Source organism: Zonotrichia albicollis, chromosome Z, assembly GCF_047830755.1.
Source record: "Zonotrichia albicollis isolate bZonAlb1 chromosome Z, bZonAlb1.hap1, whole genome shotgun sequence".
NCBI lineage: Eukaryota > Metazoa > Chordata > Aves > Passeriformes > Passerellidae > Zonotrichia > Zonotrichia albicollis.
In genome coordinates this window covers 64,696,907-64,713,378 of record NC_133860.1, presented here as the reverse complement: position 1 = coordinate 64,713,378, position 16,472 = coordinate 64,696,907, and the positions used below count along the sequence as shown (strand labels likewise).

General features: G+C 41.6%; 1 protein-coding gene across 1 annotated transcript in view; it reads left to right on the top strand.

Annotated features, from left to right (window-relative positions):
* The first annotated feature begins 286 nt into the window (after positions 1–286).
* SHB (SH2 domain containing adaptor protein B) overlaps positions 287–16,472 on the top strand; it is a 67,374-nt gene continuing 51,188 nt past the window's right edge. The window contains exons 1-2 of the mRNA XM_005486291.4: positions 287–1,371; positions 14,064–14,181. Coding sequence (XP_005486348.2) covers positions 784–1,371; positions 14,064–14,181 — 706 coding nt within the window. The 5' untranslated portion in view covers positions 287–783. The remainder of the gene's footprint in view (positions 1,372–14,063; positions 14,182–16,472) is intronic.

Genomic DNA, 16,472 nt, shown 5'->3' with positions numbered 1-16,472 from the left:
CCTGTTTGTTTAGGCTCAGCCCTGGCCAAAACCAGGGCTTGGTTCGTTTTTAGGCGCAAGCTGGAACCCTCCTACCCCACCATAGGGGGAGGGGAAGGGGGACACACAGGTAGCAGCAGTAGAGAATTCAGAGTTCAAACTGTGCAGGTGGTGGCTGCAGGTCCCACGGCCCCTCCAGACGGCAGGCGGAGGCACCCAGGAAAGGAACGGGAAGGCACCTCCGCCTTCCTCACGGCGGCAGCTCCCCCCCCCGCCCGTTAGAGGGCGCAGCGGAGAATCCCCGGCGGATCCCGTCGCGCCGGAGCCGAAGCGGGGCTGAGGCGACACCGGCGGCGGCACCGGCCCCGACGCCGCCCCGCGCAGGGCCGGCCCATCCGCACCGCCCCGCCGGCACCTGGCGCGGCCCCGCCCGGCCGCGGCGGTGGGCGGGCCCCGCATGCAGATGCGTCCCCCGCCTCTCCGGTGCGTGCTGAGGTCAGGCTGGGCTGCGCTGCCAGCGCGGAGCAGCGGGGTTGAGGTCGCGGTAGACCCGGAGCCGCGGGGGCGGGCGCGGAGCTACGGCGAGCGCCTGGCTCGGGCCGGGAGCGGCTCCCTCCCGCCGGGAAGCCGAGGGGCTCGGCGGGGCCCTTCCAGCCGCTGGCAGCGGGAGAGCGGGGAGTGCGCGGAGCGGGGCGCCCGGCCCGCCCCGCCGACCCGCTCCTCCATGCGGGCGGCGAGCGGGGCTGGGGCGCGGGGCGCCGGGGGCAGCGCGCAGCGGTGCTGAGGCCGCGACCGGGAGAGACGATGGCCAAATGGCTGAATAAGTACTTCAGCCTGGGCAACAGCAAGACCAAGAGCCCTCCGCAGCCCCCGCGGCCCGACTACCGGGAGAAGCGCAACGGTGCCGGTAGCGCGCCCCGCCCCGAGGGGCCGCCGCACCTCCACCTCCACCACCATCACACCTCGCCCGGCTTTTCGCGCCGCCGTCCGCGCGACGACACCAGCGACCTGCTCCGCGCCTACCGCGCCCAGAAGGACCGCGACTTCGAGGACCCCTACAGCGGGCCCGGCTCGTCCCTGCGCAAGCTGCGCGCCATGTGCCGCCCGGACTACTCGGCGCCCGAGGACCTGGGCGAGGGAGCCCTCAAGGCTTCCTCCTCCTCCTCCTCTTCGTCGTGCTGCGCCACGCCTCCCACCACCGGGTCCCCGCACCTCTTCCGCAGCCACAGCGAGCGCCGCCCGGCGACGCCACCCGAAGTGAAGTACATCTCCCCTAAGCACCGGCTGATCAAGGTGGAGAGCGGCGGTGGAGGCGGCGACGGCGCCAGCAAGAAGCTCAGCAAGGGCTCCAAGCAGCCGACGGTTGCTGCCCCCTCTGCCATGAAAGATAAAGTAAGTGTTGTGCTCCTAGAGCTGGGGCTACGTTAGGCCCTGGAAGGACTTTTGGCCAGGGGACCAGCTGCTGTACATCTGGAGTTGCCTCTGTTCTCAGCCATCCTTCATTGGGTGGCCTGGCCCTCTTTAATGCTTTAGGTCATGCGGGGCACGTGCAGGGGTAGCGCGTGAAGTGATGGTGCCCTGTCCTTATGGCTTCAAGCTCACTTTCCTTCTGATGGGACACGTTCCCAGGTGTGTCTGGCCCTCCTTTGAGGCACAGTTCACTGCCAGCCTCATGATGGGTACCAAAGCTCTTTTTGTGACCCTGCAGAACAGGATATGAATCGTTAGGGGGATGCTTGGGGAGTGCTAGAGGCCCTTGAAAAGCCTTGTGCTTGTGACCCCAGACAGAGGCCTCAGCGACACTGCGTGTGGTATTGGACAGTCATATATAAAAAATAAACTGGTTTTATGGAGAGAGTTTGTCATTTGTTTATTTATAAACTTCTTACCTCGTAGTTCATTGTTTAAGGTGGTTCAAAGTCCTGTGTTACAATAGCAGGGCAACTTCCATGATAGCTGTGTTTCCAACTGGTTTGTGGCTGAAGCAAATTCCATAGCTACTTGCCCAGTTGCAAACGTTATCCTGTCTTTTACTGGTCCTTCTCTTCAAATTTTAACAAAACATTCTAGACACAACCCTGGAAAGTACTGGTCTTGGAAACTGAAGTTAGAGAGGGAATAGCATTAATTTTTTTTTAGGAACAGCACATCCTCTTGCCTGTGTTGGTCTTGTGAGTATAGTTCAGTTTCTCTCATGTATTGGAAATAAATGTTTCTCTATTTTGTTAATTGGCATTTTCAACTCCAGGATAATAGTCACATCACAGGAATTTCAGGTATGTTCTGAATGTTATCTGTCTAAATGATCTCTGTGTACATGTTTAAATATGTAACATGATTGCATTGCCACACTTCCATGACAACTTGATAAATTATATCTGTCCAGGTGGAATTCCAAAGAAATCTGCTTATGATGGTGATGATATAGGGTGAAAAATCTAGGATTTATTCTGTTGTCTTAGTAGGTGTTCCTGACTGGAAGCAACTTTTTTTTGTGGAAGTGGTTGATTAAAGGCTAGCATCTCACTATGTTTTCCACTATATGTTACAATCTATTCAGTCTTTAAATTTCCTACACTGATATTAGGCATCCTCTTTTAGGGAACGCCTTTCAGCAAAAACAAGTGCTTGGGGCAGAATGTATTTCTTTTTCTTTTTTAAAAATCTCTGTTCAATTTTAGACCATACTGAAGCAATTTTTATCAGAAAATACGTATTTGTTGCTAGGTAACGTGCTGCTTTGTAACGGTCATAAATCGGTATGCTGGTCCCAAGCCCTTGTTGCAGGTTCTGAAACTTGTAGGCAAAAATTCTCATATTTAGGGGTTTTTTTCCCCAATTATTAAAAGAGAAAACTATATGTGACAAGCAGGAAATCTAAATGCATCTGAGAAAAGCCAACTGTGGCTGCCTGCAACAGCATTTTTATGCAACGTAGCTTGCCTTTTGTTCAATTGTGTTAGTTCATCCCAGCAATGGACGTGAAATCTCATTTATTTCGCAGCCCCAAAATGTAGAGTTTGACAGGTGAACTTGCTAAGTAGGGGTCATAGTGGGCCAGCAAGGAACTGCTTCTCTTCTACACCTGTGATTCACTGAGGAAGAAAAATTGGAAATTTAGTTAACTGAGAGTCTGTAGTTCATTAGCGAAGAAAGCAATTGAAAATAAACTTCTCTAAATTATAATAGGAATACAGTAAATATGGAATAAAACCCCCCAAAGCTAGAGGTCTGCTTCATAAGAATTCACAGACATGCTAAAAACATTTTAAAAACTGGGTTTTTTATGCTGTGTGTAAGATAGCATAAGCTAGTAAACAGTTTAGGAATAAAAAAATAACTAAGGGCCATAATAGTTCTGTCTTCACAGAAGTATGTTAGTGTTTAATGATCCAGTAATGCCTGTTAAATGTTTGTGTTTCATTCCAGCATCACTGTTTCAGTATTTTGGTGGTGGGTTTTTTTCTGAATTCATTTAGAAGGATAGAGTGCTGTTTTCCTTTGTGTTGATGGAGAAGTGAGAAGTAGGGGTTTTAGCATATTCAGTGAGCAATTTTATATCTTCTGTGGTTTGTCATCAGTAAAGAACTGGATGAAAATCTCAGTTGTGTGTCATACTTGAAAGAGTTACTGGAATGGGAAGGAGATTCATGGAGGTGCTTGTTTGGTGTGGTTACTTATAAAGGGCAAATGGCAAAGTACAGAGAGTGGCAGATTGGTTAGCTGAAATTCCCAGAGGAAAAGAAAAATTGTAAAGTAGCTGATTCAGGGAGTAAAGGGGATGGAGATTTAAAGTGGTGGCAGACATGATTATATTATGCAAGATTTTAGACAAAGGCTGGTAAAGTAGCCAGAGAGATATAATCTATCTGGGATTCAGGAAGTTTTGATATGTAGCAGTGGAAATACCAATTAAAGCTGAAACAGACAAATCCAAATTGCCATGCACCTTTTAGTAGTGAGGTGACTAACCTCTACAACAGATGCAATGAGAGTCATCATTTCCAGATGTGTTTGAATTCATATTGTTGGGTGGATTTTTTTTTATTATGTAGGTAATACAGTTAGGTGGGTTTGGGGACTTCAACTGTGGTGTTTGCCTTCAGACAAGGGAGAGCAGGGTGTGTTACAATTAATGGCTGAAGGAGTTCAGGTCCTTTGGTATGGTGGATAAGGAAATTATTGGCTTCCATCTGTAGTGCTGGCTTGTGAGAGCTTAATTTATTTGCTTGCTACAAAGAAGCTAGGGAGTGTGGGCAAGTTGAAACAACATGTGGTTGTATTCTAGATGAATCTGGCATCTCCTGTATTTGTGTAAGCATAAACACAAGACTTTGTTTAAGACCAGCTCACTAGGCAAACCACTTGTGAATGGAGATCAAAAGAAATAAGCTGAAATCTTTCTGAGTGATTGTCTTCTATCTGGATTTACACACACTTGGTGTGTGTAAATCCCTGAAGTAATAACTGAGGGGAAAGTGTCTGTGTGGAAGAATACTTCAGATATGTTTTCACCTATTATGTATTTGAACATAACCATTTCTCTGCCAGGTTTAGCAGCTAAAGAACCTGAGATATTTCCTAAAAACAGCTGTATCATACTTCATCACAGGAGGTTCTTAATATTTAAACCTGGGTTCATAGCACATTGTCCTTTAAAAGACATTTATTTCATAATGAGCAGCATTTTGCACTATCTCTGTTCAGTAGAGACAGAACAATGTAACAATTCTTTATATTGAATGCAGAAGACACTGCAAGTTGCAAGATCCATTTCCACAGGTGTTAAAGAAATTTTTGACATTAATCTCCCTTCTTCATTAGATAGGTTTGTTGGCACAGGTCAGTTATGGTATCTGGTAGTGCCTCAACACAGGGACTCTGAACAAATAAATCCCTAGGCAATTATACACTTACAGTCCAAACTCCCTATCCCTCACATGACAGTCTGGACAAACAGCAGCATTGGGGTCTGGGGTCTTCTTACTTCTGGTTTTCTATTTTGTTACCAGTTGCTTGCTGTATGTTTTGTTGGTTATGCCATCCTTGTTGTAATATGGTTGTTGCAGTCCATAAGCTGTGATCTATTATTTTTTAAATAATATTTAAAATGCTAGTTTTGTCCAGTTTAATTATTATTAATCTACATATTGTTAGCTCCAGGCTGTACTGTAATCGCTGTTTAACTTAGACAACATAACCTTGTAGTTCCAATGAAGTTCAACCTACAGCCTAAAAATTCTAGCTATTTTTGTCAAGCAAGCACTCAGTATTTTCAAATAGTACAAATAGTCTTTAATGGCAAGACAGGATGTATCTGAAGCAGTAGAGAATAACTTGATTCTGCACAGTCAGAGTCGATCTAGTGCAAAATCATGTGAATGTTGTGCAGCAGCAGCAATCAACCAGGCAACTGTTCAGGACAGCAGAGCTGCTGACTTGATGTATGTACAAAGTTCTGAAAATACTATCTATGCGTAAGAAACATGTGCCTTTGCAGTAGACTAGCAAAGTAGTATACCTTTTTGAACTTCTGACATCTTGCATAAAAGTGATTAGACTCTGTACAGCATTATTAAGATCTTTATATTATTAAAATACTGTTTTATGTTTGAGCAGATGCTTGTCTTATTTTTGTATATGGAAGGTCTATATTTTATTTGATCTTTAAACTGAGAATAAGTCATGTGCATTTAAAAGAATCTTGCAGCTGGTATTTCAAGGTGAAATACTGAGAAAACACTTGAAATGTCTAAACAGTGTTGAGATTATTTGTATCAGAGAATATTATTTCTAGAGATCCTAAACTACAAATTTAACTCAGTGTCTTATTCCCGTGTTTCATCCATTGCAGCAGAGTTTCAAGCTGCCTCCATATGGTTGGTTCTGAAATAGTCCTCCTCTCTTCATGTGGTTCCCATTGTTATATGGCTCTGTCTTTGAGTAAAAGAAAAGAAATAGTCATGGCTGCTGGTTGTGCGTTAATTGCTTAGGCAAGGCCATACATAAAGGCAGGAAGTTATAGTTTTTCTGTGTATCGATGTTGTTACAGGGCAGCTATAACGCGGCTAGAAATGCAATTTTTTTCTCATATGTCAGTCTTATGATTAAGGGACTACAGCAGTCTTGTGAAGAGGAGGATATTTAGATACAGCATGAGACTTTGGAGTCTTGGCTTCAAAACTTTTTTGGAATGATGTAGTAGGCTGTTCAGTTACGAGTGTGCCTGGCATCTGCACTGTATGCACTGCTTGGAACACTCATGACTTTGGAAGCTATCCAAATTGTCAGACTTCTGGACACAAAGAGATACAAACAGAGAAAGACTATCAGGAAAGAGTATGAAGGAGTTGGATCACGTGGAGATTTAAGAAGGGAGTGGTAGACTTCGGGAAGAGTGTATCGTGTGTATACCTTTGCAGTAAGCATCTTAACTCCACTGTAAGAAAGTTCCTCAGATACTGCCTTTGAACAAGGGGATGGACTTGTTCTGCTGCAACACTGGCGTCACCATAAATGCAGCTTTCTTACTACTGCATGATAGCACACATATTACCTGCAGACTTTCCTTGAAAACTGTCCAGATGAGGAAAGACATCTGTACTATGTTATTTTACATATCCAACTTCAGGTAAACTTGCACACCAACTGTCAGCATTAGACTGTTGTAATGTATATGTGGCAGTAAAACCTTCTCTAGGCTAAATAAGGTTATGCAATTTACTATGATTCAAAGGGTATTCTAACTCTAAATGAGAAATTAGGAACAGCAAAAATTGTATGGGAATTCAAGTAAGTATTTTAGCCTGATTAATGAGGAGGAAGGATCTAGAAAGGAAAAAGATGAAGCTGTGTTTCTCTTTTTAAACAATAGGTTTGCATGTAATCTTGTAGTTTGCTATCTGATCTTGTGGCCAGTTTACCATTTTATTTCTTGGATCACTGAAGAAATGTCTAGTTTTATAAGATTCTTTGCTCCCCAGGCTCACTGACAATGCTGTAAGAGAGATGTTTGTGTCTCTAAACACCTTTGTATATGTCCTTGCTTGTGCTAACCACTGCCTGGTGGCAAACAATATGGTTTGACTTTTTACTCCTTTGCTGTTCCTGTGTCATTGTGGCTGTATCCTTAACTAACAGTATGGTAGGCATGGTTTGGAAGTGGAGGAAGTGATATTCTCATAAGCAGTTGAAACAGCATAATGGTGGATTCTAGCAAGAGATAGGAAAGGACTGTGGTGCAGATCTTGCTGGATAGGCTGTTGTTTTTGTAAATGTTACTGTTAGACAGTCTATTTGCAAGGAAACAGACATAAGGTGTGGTTTTGGAGTAGTTGTGCATTCTCAGGAAGTGTGGAAAATTGTTTAATTGTTTTACAAGATATATTCTGCTAATGACATAAAAGGGGTACAATTTTTAAGCTTTTTTTTTTAAAAATGTGTTTTCTAAAGAGAACAATATATCTTAATTTTTCTGTTAGTCTATCCTTCAACAACTCTTAGATCTACTGAAATATCCTCAAAGCTGTATTTTCAGATTTAAAATACTTTAATGGATGGATCAAGGAAGCACTTGTTTCTTTCTGAGGGGAAAGGTACAAACACATTTTTAAACTTTGAGCAGGAAGTGCTGCATTGCCTGCCATGTGGAGAGTGGTGTGCATTGCCCTTTGTGAACCAGTGACACATATGGGATGGCAGGGGACTTCAGTTACTGCCTGGGAATAGAGGAGAGAAATGGAGGGCAAGAAGGCAAGAACTTATTTGTATCAACTTGTTAGCAGTTCAGTTTTGTCCGTGTGAGTGTGTGGACTTATAAAAACTCAAGAACAATCACCTTTACTGAGCACCAAACCTTCTATGTGGAAGAATAGCTCTTGAAATCCTGTTATTAAATACTGTGGGTTTTTCCCCCAGCACCTCACTATCAGTTCACAGATTCTGAGAAATTTAGGCACCACATTTCCTAATTTGTGTTTCAATTACCGTTTAGATGAGATGTGTCATTCTTTGGAAGTCACCACTATGAATGAGGTCTGTGATTCCTTCCAGGGTCAGAGCTAGTGTTGGTCTTTCTTAATACCCAAGTTTAGGACTAGGAGGAAAGACTCTATATACATTTTATCTGTAGGGTAGTCCTCTAGAATCATACCCTAAATTTCTGACTTGATAGCAAGGTATTAAATGCCCTCAATTTATTTTTCCTGGTCCTTTCAAGAATCTGGTCATGTACAGATCACTCTATTAGCATGTTTTCCAAGGCTGTGAAATTTATTTTTAATAAAAAGTGATACTTGGTTACAGGGAGCGTTATCCAACAGGTTCCTGAATTCAGTGCTTCATGGAAGAAAAGTGGAAATCTTTATTAATATGGAAAATAAATCAAGACCAACTTCACAGTCCTGCTGTATGCAGGCTGAGCTTTGTTCAGGTTTCAACATCAGAGATGTTTCTTATGTGTAGTTGCCTGAATTTTACATGAAAATATAATTATTTAGGAAACATCTGCTTAGGGCATGTTTGGGATGTGAGACCTGGAGGTTCCTTGGGGTCAAAGAGAAAAATCTGGCATTTGCCAAAAATATCATGTTGTGAAAAAACGCCAGACATACCCCTGCAAAAAATCTGCAACCAGTACAACACAACACCAACCAAACAAAATAACAACACAGCTCCCCCCATTTAATATTGTTACTCACCGTTGGCCACCATGATGATTAGATGGATAGAGCGCCTCTCATATGAGGAAAGGTTGAGGGAACTGGGGTTGTTCAGCTGGGTGAAGAGAAGGCTTTGGGGTCACCTAAATGGAGCCTTCCACTATCTGCAGGGACCCTACAAGAAATCTGGAGAGGGACTTTTTTACAAGGGCATATAGTGACAGAGCAAGGGAGAATGGCTTTGTAATGAAAGTAGATTTACATTACATTTTAGGAAGAAGTTCTTGACTGTGAAGCTGATGAAGCCCAGGTTGCCCAGAGAAGATGTGGATGCCCCATCCCTGGAAGTGTACAAGGCCAGGTTGGATGGGGCTCTGAGCAGCCTGGTCTATCTAAAGGCATCCCTGTCCATAGCAGAGGGGTTGGAACAAGATGATCTATAAGGTCCTATCTAACTCAGGCCATTCTGTGCTAATTTAGAGTGATTTCTACTGCAGCTAGGGACTAGTCTTTTGTGAATACAAATTCTCAGAGAGGATGAAGAATTTTCATTACATTGTGTTAAATGTGTTAACTGTGGTATTCTCAGAGATATATTCAGTTTTTAAGTGCCCTTGTCTTCTGTATCTTTGCTGATAGGCACATGCTGTTATCTGCGATATTGGTGGGCTCAATTGCAACTCACAGAAGTTGAAAGAGGAATATATGGTCTGCCATTATACAGTTATATAAGTATGTGCCTGCCCATGGCAAGGAGTTTGGAACTAGAGTCTTTAAGGTCCATTCCAACCCAAACCATTCTGCTATTTAATACTGATAATATAATAATATATATTATTTAATAAAAAGAAATCTTTAAAGTAAATATCCCCTAATAAATTCCCCAAAGGTCTGGTGGACAGGAAAAGTATTTTAGATTTTTTGCTACATGTTGTGTATTATAATTTCTCTTGGATTCTTCTAGAACAGTGTGTCCTTAATCACAATAGCCACTAAATTAGTGAAATAGCTAACAGTTCTGTGCTGATGTTAGTGTTTTAAAGATAGCTTGCATTTTATTGCATCTTCTGCATTTCTGTTCAATTAAAAAAAGAGATTACCTCTATTTTTTCAGTGTGGTGAGTTCTTATTTGTTTCCTTCTTTTTCATTCCCTTTAAAATGTTTAGTTTAGTCAGATAGAGATACCTGTGAAATTATGTACTTAGGTGTGTTCTTTGGTTTCTTCCTGTGGATGCATATGCAGATTATGCTTTTGTATATGCAAATACTTATTTAAACTTGATATGTTTAATATGGTAATATTTGTCAGACTTTTTTTAAGCCTGTAGAAGAACAAAGACTATGCATCAACAGTGAAGCTTGCAACTTAATTAATATATAATAGAAGGATAAACCAACCTCAGTCTCAGCTTATATGTAATTTTCTGGGCTTTTGATCTTGTATCTGCTGATGAACTCTTTAGTGAGAGTTATGGTTTTTAATTTGTCAACTTGTCTGGTAACTGAGCTGTGCTCTTTTTCTCTATCTTCTGACTTGTAACTAGCAACCTGCAAGGAAGAGCCCCTGCAAGCAAGTGTTCTCTAAATGGTTATTGACTTATTTTAATAACTGCACTTCTATTTATGCATTAGTTTCTTTTGCTTGATGTTACTGATGTCTCTAAGTACTACATCTACATATATACAAAAATAGAAAATAGTATCATATATGTATGGGATATCATAGAACAGGCTTGAATAGAGCAGGGATCGGTAGTTGTAGGAGCTCCTAGCCCACACTCAGAATGTAGATCTCGCATTCTCTCAAGAGATAAGCCATAGGTCTTTGACAATAACCCTGACAAATGAAACTGACTTTGACATTAATTTGGAATCTGGATGACTGCCTTCTGGGGATTCCTGATAGCTATGTTTTCATTTTGACAGACTGGACCTGTGAGGACGGTGGCTGGATTTGGCAGAGCAGGGAGCCACATTAAATATGTCCTGCTCCAAAGGTCATCCTCTGCATATGAAAGCTGTCTTTAGCTGTGCATAGAAAATTTCAACATATTGCCATTCCTCTGATTATGTCCAGGGTAGATGTGGCAAGTACAGCATTAGATCCTGGATAGTCTAACTAGCTGAGACTTCTTGGAGGGATGCATTTGTAGACAGTGGATGCTGTCCATTATCTTTTACCTCCTGTCCAGTGTTTGTCAGTCAGTAACATGAAGGATCAGTTTGGAGACCAGTCAAACGAGTTTAGCCATTTGCCTTGGAAGCGCACTAAATCAAAGCTGTGGAAGGGGCACTGCATGCAGGCCCTAACCTGAGATCTCCTGTGCTCGCCTTGGCCTCTGGACTGTAGAAAAGAAATGCCTGACTGAGACCAGTTTGCTGGGCAGTGGTTGAAAGGTTGTTGGGAGATATATAAACAAACACAATGCCTCTTTCTGGAAAGCAAATGAGCTCTGGTGAACACAGGAGCACATTGGTTGTCACAAGACCTGCTCCGACATGCCTGTGGGGAAGAGGTGACAGCATGCTGTTCTCACAGTGGATCTTCCCCATGTGGCATGAAGGCGATCAAGATAATGATCTGCAGAGCCCCCACTGCATATGCAAGGCATGTACCTGTGATATTTGTTTAACATTGGAATGCTTTTTCTCAGGATAGCATGAAAGGGGTATGAGAACAGTGTATTAATACCATCTGTCATGAAGCAAGTGTTTTGTTTGACTAGAAAATTCATGTACTCAGAACCTTCTGTTTCATCAAAAGTTTTTGTCTGTACTTTGTCTATACTTTGTCTCTCAAGCATAGAGGCTTGGAAGGTGAGCTCTTTAAGCTAAAAGTAGCTTATGTGGAGATGGCAAAAAGTCTTGCAGAGTAGGAACTCTTTCTGCTTGAGATCTCTGAAAACAGGAAGAATAATCCTCTGAAATAGGGTTGTCAAAAGCAGTTCAGACATTTACAGTAAGTATGTTATAACAAAACCAGCAGTCATACTCCTTTGAGGTTTTTTTTGAAAGAAATGGAAATACTTGAGACTTCCTAGAAGTGGAGAATTTATAGCTGTTAGCAAGTATAGAAGAAATCAAATTCTGGCACTGGCCAGCTGCTACATCTAGGCTGAGAATTACTGAATTTTAGTATATGTGGAAACAGTAACAGTCAGCTCGGGAGTCCTCTGACAGCTCAGCATTGTAATCCACTTGTAATAAGATAGACAGTTCCAGGAATGGTTGCTCTTTCTGCCTGAGTGCTGAAAGGTGGGTTTGGTATTTGCTGTGAGAGGATGTTATTTAGGTTGGAGTTTTTTGGGTGGCTTTTTTTTTGGGGGGGGGGGGGTGTGGTCTTGTTTGACAGCATCTTTTATGTATAATTTTCCTCCTAGTATACTTCGGGCAAATGAAGAAGAAGAAATGTCAAATAGCTGTGCTAAGTCTGCTTTCTGTTTTGTGTTCTAGTACAGTTGAGCAAAGGATTGGCAAGTACTATGTGTCAACATTTGCAAAGGAGAGTAGCACAGAGCACATGCAGCCGCCTAGCAGCTCTTGACAGGCTTGGAGCAGAAGGCAACATGGATGGCATTTCAGCTGCATCACTTTTGGAAATAAAACTGCCCTTGTGACTAGGAGAAATTACTGCTGCGTTATACACGTCCTCTTTGTCTCAAGGGTGTGCAGCTGCTGTCACTTGATTTGCTCCTTGGGCATATGTTGCCAGACAGGGGGGAGGGGACTTTTTCCCTTTGTGTTAACTGTTTTCGAAATAATGAGGGAGTAATTTTGGACACCAAGTGAAAGAAAGAATTATGTTTTCCTCTCTTGATGATCCACGTCAGTCTGGTGATTTCTGGTCAAGAAAAAAGCTTCCAGTCACTTTAAGCTCTGAGTGGAAGAAAACCCGAAAAACCCATAATTAAAACGTCAGTCTTGGTATTAAAATAAGCAAAATAAGTAGTATAAAATTGCTATGTGCCAGTGTTATGGGGCCTGAGTAATGACTCTGAAGTGTGTTAGATGTTTTGTTTCCTAATCTTAAAGGAGATCTGTCTTTCCTAATAGAGTGTTCATTTATTCCATGGCACTTGTGCAGGTGTTTGATCTGTGAATACTTGTGTGTCCTGTTTTTCTTCTCTGACTGGTGGGATACGCTGGCAGCAGGAGACAGAAGCAGATGCCGCCTCAGTCTCTCAGCTGGCAGTGTACTCCCGGTTCTTTGTTGAAAATATTGAAACTGTTGGAGTAGCACTGTGCTGTAAGTCTTACTAGTGCTTGTCTTAAAAATGTGAAGTAACTCAGTGGAAAAATCCCTTGTAAATAAAGTAAGCAGTCTGGGCAAAACACTTTAGGTTTGCCTTGCTTTGAGTGGTGAGTTGGATAGGGTGATCTCTTGTGGTTCTCTCCCACCTGAATGATCTTAGGGTTTCATAGGGATTCTGATGTTGAAGCCTGCCTCTGCCTGCTTTTGTTTGCTTCAGACTCTTTTGCCTGTTGTAGATTCTGTCTCTGTGCTCTGCAGTATTTCTCATAGGAGGATTTCTGTCTTTGCCCCAGTCTGCTTGTCACATCCTAGAAACAAAGATTAGCTCTACCACTTCAATTATGGGGAGGACTGATTCCTGTGACTTAATTGACTGATGAAAAACCTATAGATAGGTCCTACACAGCATACCATGATTTTGCAGTTGTCAAGAAAGCAGAGTCATGTAATGTCAAATGTGAAATTTTCAAACCTTCAGATTTTTTTTAGTTTCCTAGTGGAGAAGAAAATGTTTTCTGACAGATAATTTATTTTTGTTATCTTTTGTCTCGGTCCACAAAATATAAATAAAAATAATGTTCCTTTGAGCGAAAGAATGGCACAGATGGTTTTGAGGGTTTAAGTTTAGCCAAGAGGTTTGTTTTGTGTCTTGCTTTTCTCAAGATCTAAAATTAAAAGGCTTCTTATTAATGCAGTGAAAAGAGGAGCTTTAGAATGTTTATTTTTAAAGTTTCTCGCAATATTTTCAGTTGTAGCTCATAAAACTTAAAAGCAGAGGAGATGAAGTATGTGCAAGGGAAGGAGTGGGTTTTTTTCTTGAATATTAGTAGACTTCTCTAATAAGATTCGCACTGGATTGAATTTGCTGACTGGTTGGCTCTTTCTAATTTGTCCATCTGAATCATTCCATTGCTTGTACTAGTCAGAAATCCTTTTGACATGGACTCTGCCTTCATGAGGTTTCTGGTATAAATAGGTGCACACTGGTATTTCAGTACCATTTAGTAACTAATCTGTGGCAATTGTGTATTTATCCTCTGAACCAGGACTGTACTTTGAAGATGGCATAGGATGCAGCTGAGTGAAGGTGTTTTTATTTGCTGATAGGATGTCATTGCCTTCTGCTTTGCACACTGGAGACTTTAGTAACAGTCTCCTTCCTGTCTTTCAGGTGTTGATAGCTGATGACTACTCAGATCCGTTTGATGCCAAAAGTGAATTGAACAGAATGGGAAAAGGGGAGAACACCGGCTATATGGAGCCATACGAAGCCCAGAGAATAATGGCTGGTAAGGAAAGACAGTTGCATGTGTGAGCTCCAGTTGCATGGCAGTTCACATGCATATTATAGCTGCTGTGAAACAGAAATGTTTTTTGGCATGGAAAACCATGTTTCTGAAGATGCTTAGGCAGGCAGCAGCAAATTCCATAGAAGCACTGCATTTTCCTGCATATGCCTTTATACCTAAAAATACCACTCTGTACCTCGCTTTTAAATGTAGAAGTTTTGTATTGTCAGGTGATAAGATGAAAAAATAAGAGCAATGGGAGTTGGAGTTCGTATTCCTCTTCTTGGCAATGTGAAGGCTGTCATCTGTGTGTGTGGGTGAGATGGCCAAAGCATGACATTGTGTTATTCCACTTAAAAACAGTTGAACAGGTTGCTAATGGACTTTTTTCCTCAATCAGATTTGGACTTCTTGGTGTTGGAGGAGGGCTGCAGATCTACATCGTTCTGTAACTTCTTCATTCCTTCCTTGCTTCTCTGATGATTTTTTATCAGCAGTCAAAATGAGACACTATAGGATGCCAGTGGTGGTGATGTTGTATGCCTTTGAACTATTTAAATCTCTGGTACCAGCATTGTGCAGCTCTATTTTCTCTGTATTTTCTTTATCAGAACCAATATCCTACTCATTGGCTGTGCAGTCTGCAAAATGTTCTGTGGTATTGGGCCATATGTTTTTAATTTGTGATGATTTGACCAGTCAATACATACCTTTGTGCAGATCAAATGTACATTTCTTGGATTTGTACAGCAGGTCCTTTTTTTCTCATTTTGCAGTATAAGTCAGTCTTGTGCCCAGTTAAGTTGATTGTATGCTTTCCTTTTCTATTGGCAGCTCCTGTTTTGGGCCCTCAGAAAAGATTAATCAGTGGGGGAAGATGAGGCTGTTGGATGCAAAGATCCTTTTTTCATGCAAGTGTTCGTATTTTTCTTTTCTTAAAGCATTTCTGAAGAGAGACACAGGAAATGACATGGAAACAGTTCTTTGGAAGTTTTCAGTACCTTATAGAAGGGCTAGGAGCTTTTACTTCTCATTAGTGTAAATCTATTAATTTTAAGTCAAGGAATTTCTCAGAAAATCATATTAGTCCAAATAATTTCTTGCTCTTTATACAGCAGTGGTGAGCACTTGTAATTTAAATTATTAAGCTTATAGTGCATTGGCTTGTTTCTTCCTGCATTTAGGACTGGAGTTTGTTCTCTGTTCTTTTTCAGAGTAGTCATAACAAATGAGGTATTTGGTAGGACGATATTTAGTAGGTACTGGGTGACTTTTCTGCAGAAAGGGACAGTAGGTTTGTGAGCCATTGCAATTACGAGACATCCTTTTGCCTAATTGGTACCCGGTGCAGCTGATAAGCTGTTATATCTGCTCCATGTCATTATAAAGGAAACATGAGGAGCTCTTCAAGATTCTAAAGGCACTTTTGAAAATAGGGTTTAATTGATTATAATGATAGAGCAAGTGTTCTGAATATTCATGTGACTGAGCAAGTAGAAGATGATTGATATACCTGTGAACATGTTTTGTGTTTTGAGATCTGGGTATTTAGTTTCCAGTCATCTTGTCCTAATGTGGATAGAGAAGATCTCCTCATAAACCTCCATGGCATCAGGCTATGTTGACTGTATTCAAGCACATAGTTTTATGTGTGGGGATTTTGTAATTGCTCCGGTATTGCCTTTGCACTTTACTTGATAAATGAAAATCCAAAGGCATCTTGTTGGAGAATTTTTAAAGAATCTGTTTATACTTACTGAGTGAGTTCTATTATGTACCTGCTGCTACTGAAGAAGACCTTTTGACTGAAGTTTGACTTGCCTCAAAATATTTACTGCTTTATTATATTTGTTAGTTTTGTTGTCTGATGAATAGAAGAACATCAGATGGCTATCCATTTAGCCTGACTAATCTGATTAAATCATTCTGATTGCATTTAAAGTGACTTAATCCTAGAGAGCATGAATTTGCATAATCCAGTGGAATGCACTGTAGGAGAGATAGAAAATAAAACAGCTTTTTATCAGTTATTCCATGTTTACTGGTGCACCTTAACTCTTGAACTCTGGGGACCCAGTGTAAGGGTCGTTGAAATATGACCCTAAAACTTTTGTGCATGCTGTGTGTTCCTTGAGTTAGTAGAGGATTAGGCAAAAGCAGGTGTCCATATGAAATAAGACCTTGTGATTTCAATATGAGAAAGTAAGCTTATATCTGAATAGAAATGTATGATGTCTGAAGTAAGTAATATTTTTATTCAGAGCTTGTCCTTTCTTCCTAAAAGTTCTGTG